The sequence below is a fragment of the Phyllopteryx taeniolatus genome, chromosome 12 (assembly GCF_024500385.1).
Source record: "Phyllopteryx taeniolatus isolate TA_2022b chromosome 12, UOR_Ptae_1.2, whole genome shotgun sequence".
NCBI lineage: Eukaryota > Metazoa > Chordata > Actinopteri > Syngnathiformes > Syngnathidae > Phyllopteryx > Phyllopteryx taeniolatus.
The window spans coordinates 11,244,434-11,262,917 of NC_084513.1; the positions used below are offsets into that span (position 1 = coordinate 11,244,434).

The 18,484-nt window shown below is 42.2% G+C and overlaps 1 protein-coding gene and 1 long non-coding RNA gene across 2 annotated transcripts in view; one reads left to right on the plus strand and one right to left on the minus strand.

Annotated features, from left to right (window-relative positions):
- LOC133486854 (uncharacterized) overlaps positions 1-11,613 on the plus strand; it is a 148,992-nt gene extending 137,379 nt beyond the window's left edge. Inside the window, exon 4 of the long non-coding RNA XR_009791142.1 lies at positions 11,374-11,613. This is a non-coding gene — a long non-coding RNA (uncharacterized LOC133486854). The remainder of the gene's footprint in view (positions 1-11,373) is intronic.
- Positions 11,614-12,857: 1,244 nt separating this feature from the next.
- On the minus strand, positions 12,858-18,114 carry nr4a2a (nuclear receptor subfamily 4, group A, member 2a). Its single transcript, XM_061793205.1, has 8 exons — positions 17,922-18,114; positions 17,628-17,710; positions 16,570-17,549; positions 15,508-15,637; positions 15,174-15,337; positions 14,755-14,957; positions 14,440-14,618; positions 12,858-14,337 (listed from the first exon to the last, which is right to left on the minus strand). Exons 3-8 carry the CDS (start codon positions 17,545-17,547, stop codon positions 14,081-14,083), a joined length of 1,911 nt encoding a protein of 636 aa, XP_061649189.1. The 5' UTR covers positions 17,548-17,549; positions 17,628-17,710; positions 17,922-18,114; the 3' UTR covers positions 12,858-14,080.
- Between the last annotated feature and the right edge of the window lie 370 nt (positions 18,115-18,484).

An 18,484-nucleotide genomic window follows, 5' to 3' on the forward strand; every position in this document is an offset into this window, starting at 1 on the left:
CTGGTATAAGGAAACTGAAACTACATTATTACTCATTCTCTCTGACATAATCAATCAAAACTGCCTATTATAGAGTCTTTATAATACTGCAGCCTGTTCGTCTCAAAATACGGGTTTGATATCCGATTTTACTTTTTGGTCAATTCTCCCATTCAAATCAAATCTGCTATTCCAATACGGCAGATTTATTTTATTTTCCAGAGTGAATCCAATCGGATCCCCTGCAATGCAGTACATGCAATATTCATGGCTGATCCATTGACTGCTATTCAAGCGGGAACTATTTGAAGAGGGAAAGTTCATGTGCATTTTTGATGGATTGTGCATGTCTTGGCCTACTCTATATGGATAGAGAGCTTGTTTGAAGGTCAGTGATTCTCTTCAGTCAGACACTACTGCTGCTTTTTGGGGCGGCGTGGGTGGGTGGGAAGAAGACTATCTCCACTCTTCACTCCATATTTCTCAAGTGCTTCCAGGATGACGAGGTTGGCTGACCTTGAGTCCTACTAGAGATGAATCTCTTTGAGTCGGGGAAACTCGTCACCCAAGGAGGAAGACGACCTTCTTCCTCCGCCAGGTTTTCTTTATTTTGATTGTTTTTTTTTTTTAACGTCCAATTTACCTTCTTCCAACACTCTCAGGTTGTTGATCTTTTCTGTGTTGTTTGCCATGGCTCAAGTGCATGTCCTTGAACAGCCTTCTTGACGTGCCCAAGGTGCGAAGGGGCTTTTGAAATTATTATAATTTCTCTGTCTTATTATTCTTTGGCCCAATAAAGACACGGTAATGGATTTTTAAAACATGAGAAACATCCGTCATGACTTGCAAAAAAATTTCCACATGTTCAAACTGCTCTCATAGTCTGTGGTCTTCAGTGAACCCCCGTTTAACGCAGGGGATACTTTCCACACCTGAAATAGGTGAACATCTGTGATATAAAGTGAATATAAAAAGTCTACACACACCTGTTCAAATGCCAGGCTTTTTTTAAATAATGAGAGCAGGATACAACATTTCAAAACTTTTTCTACCATTAATGTGACCTGTAACCTGTAGAAAACAAATGGGGAAAAAAAGAGGAGGGAGATGAAAATTAACAACTGCAATAATGTGGCTGCACATGTATGCACACTCTCTTTTAACATGGGATTTGGCTGATTTCAGAATTAACCAGTCACATTCAGACTTAGTTAAATGGGAGTCAGAACACACCTCCCACAATTTAAAGTGCCTTTGATTAACCCCAAATAAAGTTCAGATGCTCAAGTAGGCCAAGGGTTTGGCTGTGTGTGTGTCTGTCTTCAGGTTTGATTCTGTTCGTGTGTGTGCATGCATGCGTGCATACACTCTTGTAAGTTTGTGTTTGCGTGTGTGCAGGTTTATTTCTGTTTGTGTGCGTGCATATGTGTGTGAATGCGTGTGTGTCTTCAAGTGATATGACAAAGCGGTACAAAAAGCACTTGTCTGTTGTGACAAACCCCCACTAATCCCTCCCTCCACTTGCTCCTTTTGTCCAACACACACATACACACACCCAGCATGCTGACCTCAAGGAATCCGGCACTCCATCTACTGTAGATGGGGCAGCTTTGTTAAATCATCACAACGTGTGTCTATTTGTTGTACATGCCGCCACTTTGTTCGTGCAGATGGGAAGGGAAGAAAAAAAAGATGAACACACGCAAGTAAACAAGTGCAGCGACCTTGCAAATGTGGGCGACAGCGCCGGCGAATTTTGAAGCTTGTTTACCTTCCTGTGTGTCTGTGCAAAGCTGCAAACTTGTTGACTTTGACACCCGACAGCAGTGCGAATTAAAAGTTCGGACACTTTTGGATTTCATGCGGGGAAGCAAAAATTACAAAGTATTTTTAAAGCTTTTGGATGACTTCTGTTGTTGAATGAAATAAAATTTAAAAAAAGATATCATCAGCTAACCATGGCATTTTTGTAGTCAAGAAGAAGCAGGGACATTTTTATCGAACAATAAAAGCGTTTTTACTTGCGGAAGCAGTAGTTCATACACTCTGCTGTGTGTATGTGGCACATGGACACATCACCAAAGACAACAAATATCTCCAACTATGGCATTGACAACTTCTGCTACTGTATGTAAAGGTGGGACTTAGTTACATTTACTTTTTTTTTTTTTTCATACTTGACTGCAGGAACTCCAGAGACCAAACAACAATAGTACCTGGAGATAGACAAATGGTGGAACAACACACGTAGACAGACATTATAACAATACCCACAGGCATATGTTCTTTATCCTTTACGAAAAATTACTACCATTACTGAAGCTTACTTAATTGTGAAGCTGTTCTCCGTATGTTTGTCTCCATGTCTGTATTTGCTGCCCCCAAGTGGCCAAGGTGCGCACACCAGAAGGAGCAGCACAATGTCCATAGAATTGAAGCAAAAAGTTGAATTCTGTCAGCAGTGCATGTTTTTATCAAGTACAATATTATCGAGGGCTATTATTCTTATTAAAAAACACATTGCAGCATTTTTTTTGTTTTTTTAATAGGCTGTAACGGATTGATGGCATTTCCATTCATTTCAGTGGGGAAAGGTGGTTTGTTGTTTTGAGTTAGTAAGTAGTAGTAATTAAACTTGTATCTCAAGGCACCATTGTAATTAATTGCTATTCAGATGCCACATGATGGCACTAAAGTCCTAACTAAATGAAAAATGTCTTCTCTTAGGGTGCACAAAACAGCAAATAAAGGAGGACAGGTTTAACAAAAAGATCAGCGAATAGGTGAATTCGTGAGTAGCTAATCGCAAATAGACGGCGTAACACCGAACATGTCATAAAAATAAAACCAGCGCCATCTTGTGTGACACTGCCGCCTTGAATGCACAGTCACCCTGTCAACTTCAGCAGTCTCAACATCGAACGCCACCTGTGATTGGTGCGTATACATGCAGCGCCGTATATTGCGAAGGAGGCTTTCGACGCAACACACGTGATTTGTCTGCTAGACATTACGTGCGCACGCCTGTGTTTAATACGTTCCACTTACAAAGTGTAACAGGCACTGAGGGCATATTGCAGCGCATGTGAGCGTGCTGACATTTTCCAGCGTGGCATCATGACAGCAGGATGGTATGCGGCACCGCTATCAGACATCAAACATCCTGTGGTTGAAGTTTAAAAAAGGGAAATTACACACAAAAAATCAGAATCGTCAGAAGAACAGGATCTTTTTTCGCTCATTGATTTATATATATGATTTATATGACATATAGTAATAGATTTATGTAGAGATAGCATTTTTTCTAGCTATTAAATACCTAAAAAAAAAACATGCCCTGTGATATAATTGTACTGATTCCATTTGACCTGTAACTATCCACAAAGGCCATATTGCGAATTAGTGTTTTATTATTTTATTATCTAGCAGAAACAAGGCAGAGGGAATGATGCAAGATGCTTTCATCAAATGCACTCAAAGGCTACTAGTACATGTGCGCTGACGAGAACTAGGCAGTAGATGACGATGAGTGACCTTTATTGCCACAAGAAAACAGAGCTCACATATGTATCATACATACAGTGTTCGTGTTTTGTAATTAATCAATACTGTGGTGCCTTGACTTACGAGTTTAATTTGTTTCATGACCACGCTCATAACTCAAAATACTCATCTTTTCCTATTGAAAGTGATATAATGCCTTTAATCCCTTCCAGCCCGATAAAAAAACACCCTTGAAAATGTTGTAGCATGTTTTTTAACAAGCAAAATAGCACTCTACAGTACGTTATTATAAAAAAAATACAGTAATATAATTTAAGAGAATATGAATAAATAGTTCATGCATCATGATTTCATGCTTCAATGCCCATTGACGTTGTGCTCCTTCTAGTGAGCTTGCCTTGGCCACCGCGTGGCAGTGTAATACAGATGTATGTAATATACAAAGAAGAGTTTCACAGTAGTGACTCAGCTGCAGTAATATTAGTCATTTTCCACAGAGGATAAAGAATATATGCCTCTGAGTACTGTTATATTTGCTACAATTGTTGTTGAACCATTTATGCATAAAGCGTTAAAACACCGCAACATAGATGCTATTTTTTGGCCCATCTATGACGTTTCCCATCATGTGTTAGCATTAAGCTAGCAAAGGCAAAGTTAGGGCAAAAATGGTTGTTGTTTTAAATACGCAATGCCTATCTTTGTATCTGTCTAGCTATCTATTGATTTATCGATCTATCTCTAGCTAGATTGATAGATAGATAGAGCTAGCAAGCTAGCTAGTAGCTAGATACGGTATTTCTCTACAGTATCTATCTAGCGATCTAAATATCACATATTGTTGCTCACTGTGCTGTGAAATGATTAAATAAGGATAAAGCTGGCCAACATGTGTCATTTAAAGCAGATTACGTTTGCTCGTCAACCTCCCTGAGGTCGGCCCCGGGGAGCGAACGCATCATTTGACGTCCCACAATTCACTGCTTCTCAAGCCACCGGCTCCTACCCCCCCGATGGAGGCATTTTTTCGCCACTTAGAGAACATGCGCCACGTATCCTCCTTAATATGTCCTTTCTTACTATCAGGCATTTAAGCCTGTTTTTTTTCCCCCCTCTCCGCTCCAGTGAGCACTGAGCACGAGCTTCATTAAAACTAATTGAATCGGAAACACGTCTGCCCAAGGAAACATGAACTCTTTTCATATAGGACATTTCCGATTTTGTTTGGTCAATAAGGTCAAAGGAGCGAGCCCATGTGTTCAATATTGATACACGCTCAAACTGTAGGCACATTTAATCGAGTCACAACGCGTCATTCATCACTGCTAAATGTATTCCTTAAGATTTGTGTGGTTTGGATATGATTATATACTCATTTTGGAATTTTCATGTCTAAATGTGCAGAAACAAGAAGATTGTAATGACAGTTTTGTATTTGTGTTGGAATGCAGTCAACCCTCTTTTCTCGTGGGGGCTACGATCCAGACCAACCTGTGATACAGTGACTATAAAATGATTTTTATATATATGATTTTTTTTAACCCCTCCCACATGCTTTAAGAACATTTAAAGTTATTAAAACATAAAATTGAAAATACCTTTTAAAGTATTCCTTAGCACGCTCTCACTCTTAACTTACATACTTTAGCATTGTTGGGGATTGTACATTACACTGTATGCGTAGACCAAGAGTTCTCCAAAATAAAAGTTAAGCATCCTTGCTTCAAGCTGCTTATTTGTCACTCTCAGTTAACTGTTAAACTGACACATAAAAGACAATTGAACATTGTATATATTCAAAAACAAAATGTACAATCAAACCAAAGCATATCGAAAGTCTGTTCGCTTAATGGTACCATATAATGCGAAACGGAAATTATAAAACAGTTAGTTCCGACCCAGTAATTTGATTGTACAAGGGTCACTCCATGAGAGATGATATACAGTACAAAAACACTGTTACTTTTAATTTATACATATCACTCCATGGCGCGGCACGGTGGCCGACTGGTTAGAGCGTCAGCCTCACAGTTCTGAGGACCCGGGTTGAATCCCCGGTCCCGCCTGTGTGGAGTTTGCATGTTCTCCCCGTGCCTGCGTGGGTTTTCTCCAGGCACTCCGGTTTACTCCCACATCCCAAAAACATGCATTAATTGGTGACTTTAAATTGCCCGTAGGTGTGAATGTGAGTGCGAATGGTTGTTTGTTTGTATGTGCCCTGCGATTGGCTGGCAACCAGTTCAGGGTGTACCCCGCCTCCTGCCCGATGATAGCTGGGATAGGCTCCAGCACGCCCGCGACCCTAGTGAGGAGAAGTGGCTCAGAAAATGGATGGATGGATGGATATCACTCAAGCTGTTGTAAATTGTTAATTTGGCCTACAACAATGGTCAGTGGTTATCCAACATTACTGTGGGTTGTGAAAAACTGGAACATTTAAAGTGTGAATGGTCATCATATGAGGACGAAGGCAAGGAGAAAAGTCCAGAGATGTAGCCACAAACCTCCAGGTGTGCTCATGTGATTAATGACGCATTACGTGTGCAAACAGGAGCGGACACTCACTCAAGATGCTAACGCAGTTCACGGTTATCGCATTAAGTGGCTCCTTGTTACAATTCTGTATTACTTTGTGTACATTTTGCTGTTGGTGGAGCGCCCACTAAATGACGTAATACTGCGATGCAACTTGACGTGAAGCGGTTTAATCGTCCAACTCGCTCCGTGTAAGTGAAACAGTTAAACAAGCTTCATTGGTTTTATTTTTGTTTTGTCAGTGTTGACACGGAGGCATTGGCTAGTTAGCATGTTGCGCTAACACTACTGTTTTCAGAACTATTTGTTTTTGTGGAGCTGAATAACTAAACCATTATTTTTTGTCGCTTACAACTGTTAACTAATGGCGCTTTTAGAACTGTTCTACATGCAGCATAGAGTACATCACTCCCAATTGCGTGATAGATGTAATGTATTTTTAAACCGTCAAACAACTACTACTTTAACACATGGAGAAGCAACACATACAACCGAGCACACATCAAAAGAGAATTACAAGTTGTAGATTTAAACACCAAAATGTTCAAAATAAACATATAATCTTGTTTAATGAAAGATCGCTAGCTTAATGCTAACACATTATGCAAAATGCCATATATGGGCTAACGGCACTTAGCATAGATGTCACGGTAATTATAAATCTTCAACAACTGCTTCTTCAATGTACGGAGCAGCAACACATACAAAAAGAGCATTTAACAATACACAGGCATATACATCCTCTCTGCGCTTTGAAACAACAAATATTAAAAGAGCAAAACATTATACACTAAAGGGCGCGTCATCTTCTCAGTGCTACCCGGCATGTTGCGGCACAACATGTTACTACACTGAAGACGTGCAGCAGTAAACACCCTTAAAATACATGATCATTTAAAAATATGTGATATGTCGATATAGTAGAGGATCACTGTACTTAAGATTTGTGTGTCTTTTGGATGATTATATTTTCATTTGGGAATTGTCATGTCCGAATCCGCGCAAACACGAAGCGAGTGATGACAACGGTGTCCATGGCGTTGGAATAATGGCGTCCACTGAGCTGTTAAGCACGCTTGTAACAATTATTTGAGGGCGCCCATCAGGAATCGATACGGAATGAGACCGCACACACACAGAGAGACACACACACGCACACAACTGTCTAGTGTAAATATGTACAGAAGTGGAAAAAGTACTCACACTCTGTACTTAAGTAAGAGTACAGATGCTTGTACAAAAAAAAACCACTAAAGTAGAAGTACTGCTTCAACTTGTGTACTTAAGTAAAAGTAAACAAGTAGAGACCGAACCGTACTTACTGTAAATATAAAGGTAAAAATGAGTTTTTACTGTCCATATATTCAGAACCAGTTTTTATAACTTGACATAAGGAAAAAAAAAAAAACATAATTTCCCTATGTTTTCACTTATATAGTACTGGTACTTTGAAGAGAAAAAAAAAAAAAGTATTTCATGTCGAACGTGGTTGTTTAAGAGCTACCTTGCGTTGGCTCAACTTTCATGCAAACAAACAAATATTCCCGTAGCTTCTCTAACATCGTGAATCAACTAACAAAAAAATGCTAAATTAGCTAATGATAACAACAGAAAAAAATACACCTTAGTTTATTTTTTATTTATTTATTTTTATTTTTCAGATTAGACAGAGATCAAAACAACACATTCGCCATCAATCATTCTTTTAGTTGAGCGCATCAATCAATGTTGTTAAATCAGGCCTTGGATGGTGAATGTCTTTCTTCTCCAAGTTTTTTTGTTTTGAGTTGCCAGCAGAAATTTAAAAAATTGACAATTAAAAAGAGGAGGCCAAGTGCTTGCTTCAAGCTGTTTCTTGCCACCTGAAGTAAAACGAAACAGAACACACAGAAAATGACATATATATATATATATTTTTTTTTTTTCCTCTGTGAAAAATGACTAATATTACTGCAGCTTACCGAGTAGTTTTGACTGCCTTCTTCGTGTATATTCATATGTGTCTATCATACTGCCCCCAGTGGCTAAGGTGCACACACCAGGAGGAGCAGCACCATGTCAATGGGCATTGAAGCATGAAACCACAACATTTTTTGTTAGGGTTTTATGGGAGCTGAAACAGATTAATAACAGTTGTTTTAATTTCAATGGGAAAACATAACAAATGAATTAAACTCTTATAAGTCAAGGCGCCACTGTTTTATCAATCCAGATCTCAACCATGTTGGACTTTACCTCGTTCTTTATGTCTCTTTTTTACATCATCATCTTTGGAGGTTGAAAAAAAAGTAATGAGCATATCTTGACAACATAAGGGCCATAAAGAAGAGATTTCTGTATAAATTAAAAGCAAAACGTAATCCGAAATATAATTACTCAAATATTGTACACATACCTTACAAATCTACTTGAGTACAGTAACAAAGTATTGGCACTTACATACTTTCTACCACAGCTTGTAGCAATGATTTGACAGCATCCATCAGGAATATACAATAAGAGCACAAACACACACACACACAGCTCTGTAATATGAAGTAAATATGTATGAGCGATGCCAGCGGCCGTCAAGTTCAGTCAATCTTCCTTCGGCGACCAACCTGGTGTCGCCGTCGTCAGAGCTGCTAATGGCCATTAGAGGCAAGAAGGAGCGGAGGCCTTTGATTGGGGCCTCGTCATCGCTCTTCCTCGCGCCTTCCATCATCTTTCATACATGGCTGCCCCATCGATTGGCTGTTTAGCGCGATGAAGGATGAAGGCCTTCCCCAGGACCGCAGGCCCAATCCATCCGCACGCATGGTGCATTTCTTCGTCTTTGCCACTTTGCCAAAGCTTTTGATTGGACTGTTCAACATGTTAGTTCCACCAATAGGAGTGTTGATGGATGAAGTGTTCTTCGTGCATTTTGAGTAGCATGACAGTACATCTGAGGTCTATTTATTGTCCATGCAACATGTTTTACACACTTGAATCTCAAATCTTCTTTCCCCGTTGAAATGAATGGAAATGTCAATAATCCGTTCCAGCCAATCCCTCCCCCCCCCCCCCCCCCCCCAAAAAAGGAAATAGATAAAATAACACTCGATATTATTGTTTTTGATTTTGACAAATGCAGTAATGGCATAAATAAAATGTAAATCATTAACCATTTTTGCAACATTATTATTATTATTATTATTGTTTTTTTTTTTTGCTTCAATTCAATGGACATTGTGCTGCTCCTTCTAGTGTGTGCACATTGGCCACCTGGGGGCAGTATGATATAGCCGACAGGTGTCAAACTCAAGGCCCGGGGGCCAGATCTGGCCCGCCACATCATTTTATGTGGCCCACGAAAGCAAATCACATGTGTGGACTTCATGTTTCTTGCTAAAATACCAATATTGCAAATTATCTTCACTTCTAACTATGTTGAGATATTGCGAGTATGTCTTGTTATCAATGCCCCTTTTAAAATAAATGTAATTGTTTTTAAACAATTTTTTACTGGCTTCTGATTTCAAAACTATGTTTTGCTCTATTTGCTCGGTAATAATATTGTGTATAACAATTGTAATGTGATAATATTAAGTAAATATACATTCATGTGTTCAGTCAAATTGGTCCGCCAAAGGAAACCATAACTAGGATGTGGCCCACGACAAAAATGAGTTTTGACAGCCCTTGTTTTGACACACGAATATGCATGGAGACGGTCACATCTCCTCCGTAATATGCAGTGATATAAGCATCTCTTCACAGAGGATAAAGAATATATTTGTATTTACTGTTTAAATGTTTTGTGTTATGTACTGTAAATGTTTTGCTGCCTCTTGGCCATGTTGCTTTTGAAAAATATTTTATATCTCAACAAGCTTTTACCCAGTTAAATAAAGGTTAAATTAGAAATATATGCAGTATATGCCTGTGAGTATTGTTATATTGTCTGTTAACATGTGCTGCGCCACCCATTGTGTTCAAATAGCTGTTGTTTAAAGGGTCTTAACACTGCAGCACTGATCCTATTTGTTAGCCTGTTAATGTTTTGCATTGTTTGTTAGCATTAAGCTAACGGAGAATTCTAAGGCAAAGTTATGTGGCTGTTTGGAATACACAAGGTGTAATTCTTTTTTTTTTTTTAGCTTAGTTTAACCTTATTGACAATAAACATCTTGTAGCCTCTTTTTTGAACAATTGTTCACTATCTGCCAAACCGCTGCTTGTTGTGAAGTGAGCTGAGTTGAGTTCACTGCCACTAGTGCATTGCTCAGATTGCAAATTCTGGCCAAACAACGGCTCATTTCTTGAAAAACTTGTAAGTTGGGTCACTCGTATCTCAAGACACCACTGTATTTCCTCAAATAATAGCCTCCACTCTAATAGGTGCTGTGTCAGATAATTACTGTAAATGACACACCTCAAATAAAGACTCTCCCCACAGCTCAAGACAAAAAGTAGTTCCCACTTTGTAATTTGTACATTTATTGAAGTTTCTATTTGTATTAGAAAAAAAAATCAATGCTAGAATATTAGGATAAAAAATGCATTTGTGCAAATAATGGCCTCCTCTGATAAACAGCTTACCTCTAATCAATGCTGGGTACTCTCCGCAATGTTCCGCAATTAAAAGCCACACCTCAAATTAAGACTCCTCTCCCCACCAGTCATGAAAAATGTGGTGTCCACTAGGTAATATTTACATTTGATATGAGTGTCTATTTATAAGAAGAAATTAAATGCCGTCGCCCTGAACAGGATAAGCGGTAAAGAAAATGGATGAAAATTAAATGCTAGACTATTCTGATAAACATGCATTTCTACATATGAAGGCCTCCTTTCTAATAAACACCTTAAGACTATAAAGTTAGGAATGTTGCAGTAAAGCACTGTGGTGTCGCTTAAAATGCCTTACCCCAACCAGTGTATTCTATCCCTGCACTTATTGTGAGTGATGCACAAAGTAAATCTTTCATTTATTTTGTTTAGGTATCCTCTATCTCTATTCTATACTGTATATCCTCAAATTGTGGTCTCTCTCGAATAGTCTCTGGGTTATTAAACGCCACACCTCAAATAAAGAAAAAACACTAGGTGGTAATAGTTACCTTTCCTGTGGTATTCCTTTACTGACTCGTTTCCAGGAGATAATTTTTTCTCTCTCTCTAATAACTGCCTCACCGCAGTCAATGCAATATATCCTTCTGCTCAGCCGACTGTACAATTCTGACCATTTGTACGTCCATTTATTTTGTTCATCTTTAAATGCTTTTATTGCTGCTTCATTGCCATCTAAAGACTGTATGGTGCTAAGGATCATGCTTGCTCAAGAAATTCAGTCAAGAAGCTGTACATGAGCATCAGTGTTCTTCTTGTCAGGCTGCCTCACCGCGTCCATTCCTCCATCATTGTGGACACATGCATGATGAAAAGCGTGCAGGCATGCATGAAGCACAGCCGCACGTGTGATAGTGGTAAGGTGAGCCCCTCACACACACACACACACACACACACACACACTGGTATAGTGCAGCTCTCAATGAATCCTTCCTCTTGCCTCCTTTCCTCCCCATCATGTCAAGTGTGCCGAGGAGGAAGTGGAGTAATGGGATCTTAATGAATTTGGTCCTCTATCACGTGTAATCACGCACAGACATAATGATGATCATCTTTTAGCAGCTAACTGTACTCGGAGTCAACTCGTGACACTGCCATGCGCCGTTTAGACAGATCTACTAAATGTCAGCAAACTGCTTCTGAGGCGCAATCCCAATTTGCTTTGGAATTAGCACTAGCAGCGCTAATTATTTGGACAATTCATTGCTTTTTTTTCCCGTCTCCACACACACACACAAGAAGAAGAAGCTGCTCTCTTGATTTGGGATGAGAGTGGATGTGTCCCAGACATGCCTCACAGCCTGCAGGCTTCACTTCTCTGCTCTTACACACTCTGCCAAAAGCTTTGTGACAGCTCGAGCACACACACACACATTGCTCTTTTCTCTACTTGGCCTTCTGCTAAGATCTCTGGTGAAGGAGGGAGGGGACAAAATAGGAGAGAAGTGAGCTAAAACATGTAAGTCACTATGACTTAACCACATGCAATCAAAGCGCAAGATCAGAAATTAGTTTTGAACCAACTTTGCAAAACAGGAGCATTCATGTAACTGTGCAGTTTTTTTGTTTCATATACATAAAGCGGATTTAAATAAATGGGAGAACAAATGCTTGTTAAAACTAAAGATATTCCGTGACTGTGCAGTCCACTTAAATGTTCTGTGCTTCATTACTTCAAAATGTTAAAGCAACGAGTTACCTCGATTTTGGGAAGTTGCGTCCACTTTACAATCTGGTTCAGGTGCGACTGGTGAAGCACTCGTAATTATTGAGTAAACCTTTGATTAGGTCCTGCTTTTGTAGATTTTCATCGCCCATTAGACCGTTCACAGAGGTTATTTTGACTGAGAATGGGAAATTATGCACGAGGTATACCATAAATCCTGTTTTGACATTTTACAATGAAAGTGTTCATTTTCTTGGTCAGAAAACCAAATTACGTTAGCTGACGTGTTAAAGGATACCTGTTGAAAGGTTGTGCTTTTTATATTTGGAAAAAGTCAAAAGTATTGCAAGGAATGTAGCCTAGAAATTCAAGTGGAAATTATACTTTAACATCTATATTTTAAAAAAAGAAAGAAAACGTGAAACGACTCTAAAAAGAAAATGTCATCCTTGATGAGGGAAATAAAATGAAAAGGTGCACTGTGTGAGACTTAAACGTTTAAAAAAAATGGCAAATTTGCTGTATGCTTTCATTTGCGAATTTGCTGAGAAATTGTTTTAAACATATGGTGGTTTAATAACCCTTTAGAATGCTAATGAATTTTAAATACGGACGGGCATGCCAGCTAAGTTGTTTAACGAGACGTTGACATGTTCAATACTTTCAAATGTATCGGTAAATCTTAAAGCATACAATATTCTTTTCTCGAGGAGCATACTGAAGACAAATGTTGCAGGCCCACACGCATGCGCACATTAAGACTTGATTGTTTGACATTTGAGATGTTTGCCTGATTAACGAGAAACTAATTATCTTGATTTAAAACTTTTATTTGTAACCATGAAATAATGCTTTCCCTCTTGAACCGTTTCTCGCTGACAGACGTGAGGCCTACCACAGCCTCTTCTTCTCCCTTTTTTGTGTGCGCGAAATCCAAAGGAACATTGAAAACGTGGACAAAACCTGTTTTGTTTTGTTTTGCTTTGCTTTGTTTTCCCCCTGCCTGCTCGGTGCAAGTGCGCGTCGATCGGCCGACAGAGATGCTCTAAGCATTAAGAGAAAAGGTTTATATTGAACAGCAACAATACTTACAGCACACATACAAACGAGGAATGTGACAGTTGTACAAACACAATGGCTCCCTCCCTTGCTCGTCTATACACAGGAGATAATATATATATATTTATGTATATATTTATATATTAGTTTGAGGGCCAACTATATTGGTATCAAATCTAGCAGACTACATAGTGTCCGGTATATATAGACATCGCTTCTGCATGTGCCTATAAAAGAGCAACAAAATAAATAATCATAATACATGCGTCGTTTTGTTTTGTTTTTTTTAAATGGGGGAGGCATGGTTTTAAAAAAAAAAAAAAAAAAAACTTTCCTTATAACAAACTTTGTACATATTATAAACTGATGTGTCATCTATTTGAATAATATACAGTGTCCACGCGTGTGTCCGCATATACATTATATATATTATATATATATAAATGGAATATATATTACATCTGGTGGCGCTAAAGACATGATGGAAGGATGAATCATCTTTTTTTTTTGTGAAGTCGTTGGAATTAAATAATAGCGGTGGGGCAATATTTGCATTTGATCAGTCTGTCATGCGCTGTCAAAACAAATATAAGTGTTTAATTTAAAGACAAAAACGTATTTTGTTATCAATTTTGAGAGGGTCCTCAGAGGGGAAGCCATCAACAGATGTCCCAAAAGAATTTATAAAAAAAAAAAAAAAAAAGGGTTGGAACAGTTGTTTTTTTTTCGGGATTCGGCCTGGTTTTAGAAAGGCAGCGTGTCGAGGAAGAGTTGGTCGATGATGGCCGGCGGAGGCACGAGGTCTTCGAGTTTGAGGTAAAAGATGCGCTGCAGCCCCTGCGTGCACAGCGTGCGCAACTCGGGCAGCTTGCCCAACAACTTGGACAGGTAGTTGGGTCGGTTCAGGCCGCCGCCGGTGAACGTCACTTGGTCCTTCAGGCAGTTGACGATCTTATTCTGCAGCTCCTCCACCCGCTTGGGCTCCCTCAGCCCGTGTCTCTCTATTTTTTAAAAAAAGAAAAAATCCAATTCAAACCACGGGGAATTGCTTTTTTTTTTTTTTTTTTTTTTAACATATATTTTTTATGCACGCGTTTCTGCACCTGTGACCATGGCGAGCGCGGCGATGCAGGAGAACGCCGAGATGTCGATGTTCATGCCTTGCAGGTTGGAGGAGAACTCCACGATGGCGTCCACCCACTCGCCGAAGCCGCGCACGCACTGCAGCCTGTGCAGCACCACGCCGTTGCAAAAGATCAACTTGCCTTCCACCGGGTTGGACCTAAAAGCCAGCCAACGCTCTCTCATTAAGCGGAATCGAAAAGGGCTTGGAATTGGGATTCATTTGAAAAAGTAACAAAACAAAAAAAAAGAATTGAAGCAATGGTGCGTGAAGGGTTTTTATGTTTGGAGCCCACCTGTACGCCAGCCGCAGGACGAAGAGCTCCAGGAAGGCAGACTCGAACAGGAGGTCCTGGTCCGGCTTGGGCAGCTCGCAGAAGCCCGGGATCTTCTCGGCCCAGCCGCGGATGATCTCCATGGAGCCGGTGAGCAGGTCGTAGAACTGCTGGATGTGCTGCGTGTTGTCTCCGGCCATTTGGTAGTCTGGGCTCGCCTGGAACTGGAATTTCATTTCCACACACATGACTTCATCGAATGCCTTTCAAATACAGAATCCGTCAAATTGCAAAGTGGGCCCCACTTTGCCCGCTTTTCTTGTCATTTTTATTATTATGATGAAATTCCCCATTTCAACGTCAATTAGCCACTTGAAGAAATGACAGCTGAGTGTCAAGGTGACGCGTCGTGAAGTGTTTGATTTGCTTTTTGCACTCACTCTGGAGTAGTCCAGTGCAGACATGGAAGGGTTGGAGTCCACGTGGGCCCTGACCAGCGCGCTGATGAGGCTCACCGGCGGCGACGGGGGGGAGGGCTCCTGGGGGCTTTTGGGTTTGGACGGCAGACGTCCTCGTCGACCTTTCAGATTATCGGTCCTCACGACTGGTGGAGGGGGGAAGAACACCGCATCAATCCGCACGCTTAATTGGCACCATTAAATCATTCAAAACACGAAAACATCATCATCATAATAATAATACATAAAACTGCCAGAAGCATGCGTGCAACGAGGGCAACTATTTGCCTCAAGGAAAATATGGGCCTGCACGTACCTTCTCTCACCATTCCAACCACAAGGCACTTCTGGAAACGGCAGAACTGGCACCGGTTTCTTCGGCGTTTGTCAACAGGACAGTTCTTGTTGGCTAAGCACACATATTTGGCATTTTTCTGGACGGTGCGCTGGAGAAAGACACAAAATCTAAGTGTCGGGGGGGGGTAATCATTGCATTACATTTCAATGATAAACGCTAATGGGAAGAAACTAATGACTTCACTTTTTGCGCATCCTACAGTCGAAACCAAAACGTGCGAAGGTGTCACTTTGTGGAATCGCGCTTAATATCACATATAAGGATGCACATCGAAATCAAATGATTTCTTTTTTTTTTTTTTGTAGTTTTCGCGCATCCTTTACTGTGTTGTTGGACAGCGAAATAAAGAAAAAAAAAGTGGGAGGAAATTGTCATTCTGGAGGCCTGCTCGTCACGACATATAGAACATTTCATTTCATCTCATTTAAATGAGGAAGAGAAGAGGCAAAGAATGAGAATACATTCAGCACTTATTTTACGTAAGGACAATGTACGTGTATCATAGTGGCGAGAGAAACGAAAAAGATATGTGGGCGGGGGGGGGGGGGGGTCACAGTTTGTGGGCCTGTTTTGTATCGAAATCGAATAATGTGATGCACATAAATGATCACTTTTTAATTGTGAATGTCTACACTTGAAGGAACAACAGGAATAGGAGGACTTTTTACGCATGGAGTTTTTACGTATCCTTTAATGTGCGCTGGAGAGAAACAAAAAAGGAGAGCGAGAGGGTCACCTTATGGGCCTGTTATTATTTTTTTTTTTAATCACATCAAATAATGCGCATCTCAATTAGATACGTTGCATTTGGAACGAATGTAGGAAACAACATAAAAGGACGAGGGACTTGTTTTGACGCATGGAGTTTTACGCTTCCTAGAAACGGCGGGCGGGTGGGGGGGGGGGGGGGGAACAAAATGTGGAGGCAAAGGCTGCACTTTGTGGGCCCGTTTTATGTCACATATATAATAGGGAAGCACATCTAAACGGCTCCCAAATGAAGTGCTGCCTCGCGCCCACCTTGAAGAAGCCCTTGCATCCCTCGCAGGTTCGAACCCCGTAGTGTTGGCAGGCCGCGTTGTCCCCGCACACCGCGCACAGCCCCTCGTTGGACGGCGATCCGCGGGAGGGCGGCGACGGCACCTGGCTGTCCAGCAGCTGGTGTCCGTGGCCCAGCTGCAGCGAGTGCGGGAAGGCCAGGCCGCTCGGCTGCTTGCGGTGGACGCCGGGCACCGAGAAGCTCTGCGCGTCCAGGCCGCGGTGGTGCACCGCCGCCGCCGCCGCCGCCGCGGCCGCAGCTGCAGCGGCCGCCGCCGCCGCCGAAGCGGGGCCGTCGTGGCCCATGGAGACGTGCAGCGGGCCGTCGAACCTCATCTGGCAGCTGGACACGGGCGTGCCGGGCGGCGACTGTTTGAAGGAGAAGAGCGAGAGTCGCGATACGGGATTCTTGCGCTGCTCCATCATGTAGTTGTGGTGGAAGGTGTGCAGCGAGGGGCCGCCGGGCTCCTCCCACACGGCGCCGGGCTGCACCTGGAAGTTGGGCGTGTTGGGGGCGTGCGGCGACGACGGCGTCTTGAAGTACACGGGCCCGGCGTGGCTCATCAGGTCGTCGGACTGCGGCGGCGGGAGGTGGCCCTGCTGCTGGTGGTGGTGCGGGTGGTGCGGGTGGTGTGGGTGGTGGTGGTAGCCGTGCATCTGCACGTCCTCCACTTTGACGGACGACTGCTCGCCGCCGGCGTGCGGCATCTGGTAGAGGCAGGGCGGCTTGACGTCGTAGCCGGCCGCCGCGTTGTAGTTGTCCATGAAGGTGCTGAAGCTGGGCAGGGAGGTGGTGGCCGTGATCTCGGTGTTGGTCAAGTCCATGCTAAACTTCACGAACTCGGGAGTGAGGAAGTCGCAGCTGTATTCTCCTGCCGCGGCGGCGTGGTAGCTGAAGCTCTGGGAAGCGGGGCTGGCTCCTTGCGGCGATGATCCATACTGAGCCTGGACGCAGGGCATGGCTGCGGCCGAAACACGCAGCGGCTTTAGTCGAGCGACACATTTGGGATTTGCATGATCTTTTCAAACATTGTTTTCACCTCAAGTTCGTGCGACGGTGCTGGGCTCACACTCGGAAAGGAGACAGGATGACCGTTTGGATTCGAGTCGGTGGGATAGTCCCCTACAACATACATAACACCAGAATTCACATAAATTAGAGCATAAAGTGCAAGAAGCTTCACTTGGAAAAAAAATTGCAACATTTGGAATGTGCGGTTTTTCGTTTCTTGCACAGAATAAGATGGTAATTGCTACTTTCCAAAACTCACAAATGTGCATTTTCCACCCAAGTATACACATATTTTGAATGCAATTTCTTTGTATTGTTTTACCTCTTTCACATCCAGCTGGTTGTGTTCAATCCATGCAATAAGCATTCAGGTAAAAGCTCAGCTGGGGTGCGTCTTCCTCGGATGAGTTTTCAAAAGAACAAATAATACAAATCAAGTAGAAGGCAAACCTCCAAATCATGAAGCCCCCCCCCCGAAGCTGCTGTGTGGCAGGCAGCCTGTGAGCGACACTTGCCTCGACTAAGCCACTCCAAGCCAATGTGGCTTTGTTTATGTGAGCTCCGGGTGCCGTGGCCCACGTGTTTGCTGGGCCGGCGTCATCGGCGTCAACATCCACGCGGGCCAATCGGGGAGCGAGGTGGGAGGGATGGATGAGAAGCGACGGAGGGAGGTCTGGGGGCGGCAGGGGGGAGGGGGCGTCCTCCAGCCCCGGTGCTGGGGCGCGTGTTTGTCTTGTGGTATGCGATCTATGCTGCGTCCCACATGGGCATCAAGCAGCCGAGATGGAGCGGGGATAAAGGCAGCTACGCTCACTTTGAACACGACTTAAGACTAAACACCCCCCACACTCTCCAGTCTGCTTTGTGCATGAGCGTGCAAGTAAT

Excerpts from the sequence above, each read along its gene's own strand:
- nr4a2a (XM_061793205.1), bottom strand. The coding sequence starts at position 17,547 with ATGCCCTGCGTCCAGGCTCAGTATGGATCATCGCCGCAAGGAGCCAGC. Across the intron at positions 15,638-16,569 it reads GATGCAAGGGCTTCTTCAAG|CGCACCGTCCAGAAAAATGC; the intron begins GTGGGCGCGAGG and ends GTCTTTCTCCAG. Across the intron at positions 14,619-14,754 it reads GTCCTGCGGCTGGCGTACAG|GTCCAACCCGGTGGAAGGCA; the intron begins GTGGGCTCCAAA and ends GCTGGCTTTTAG.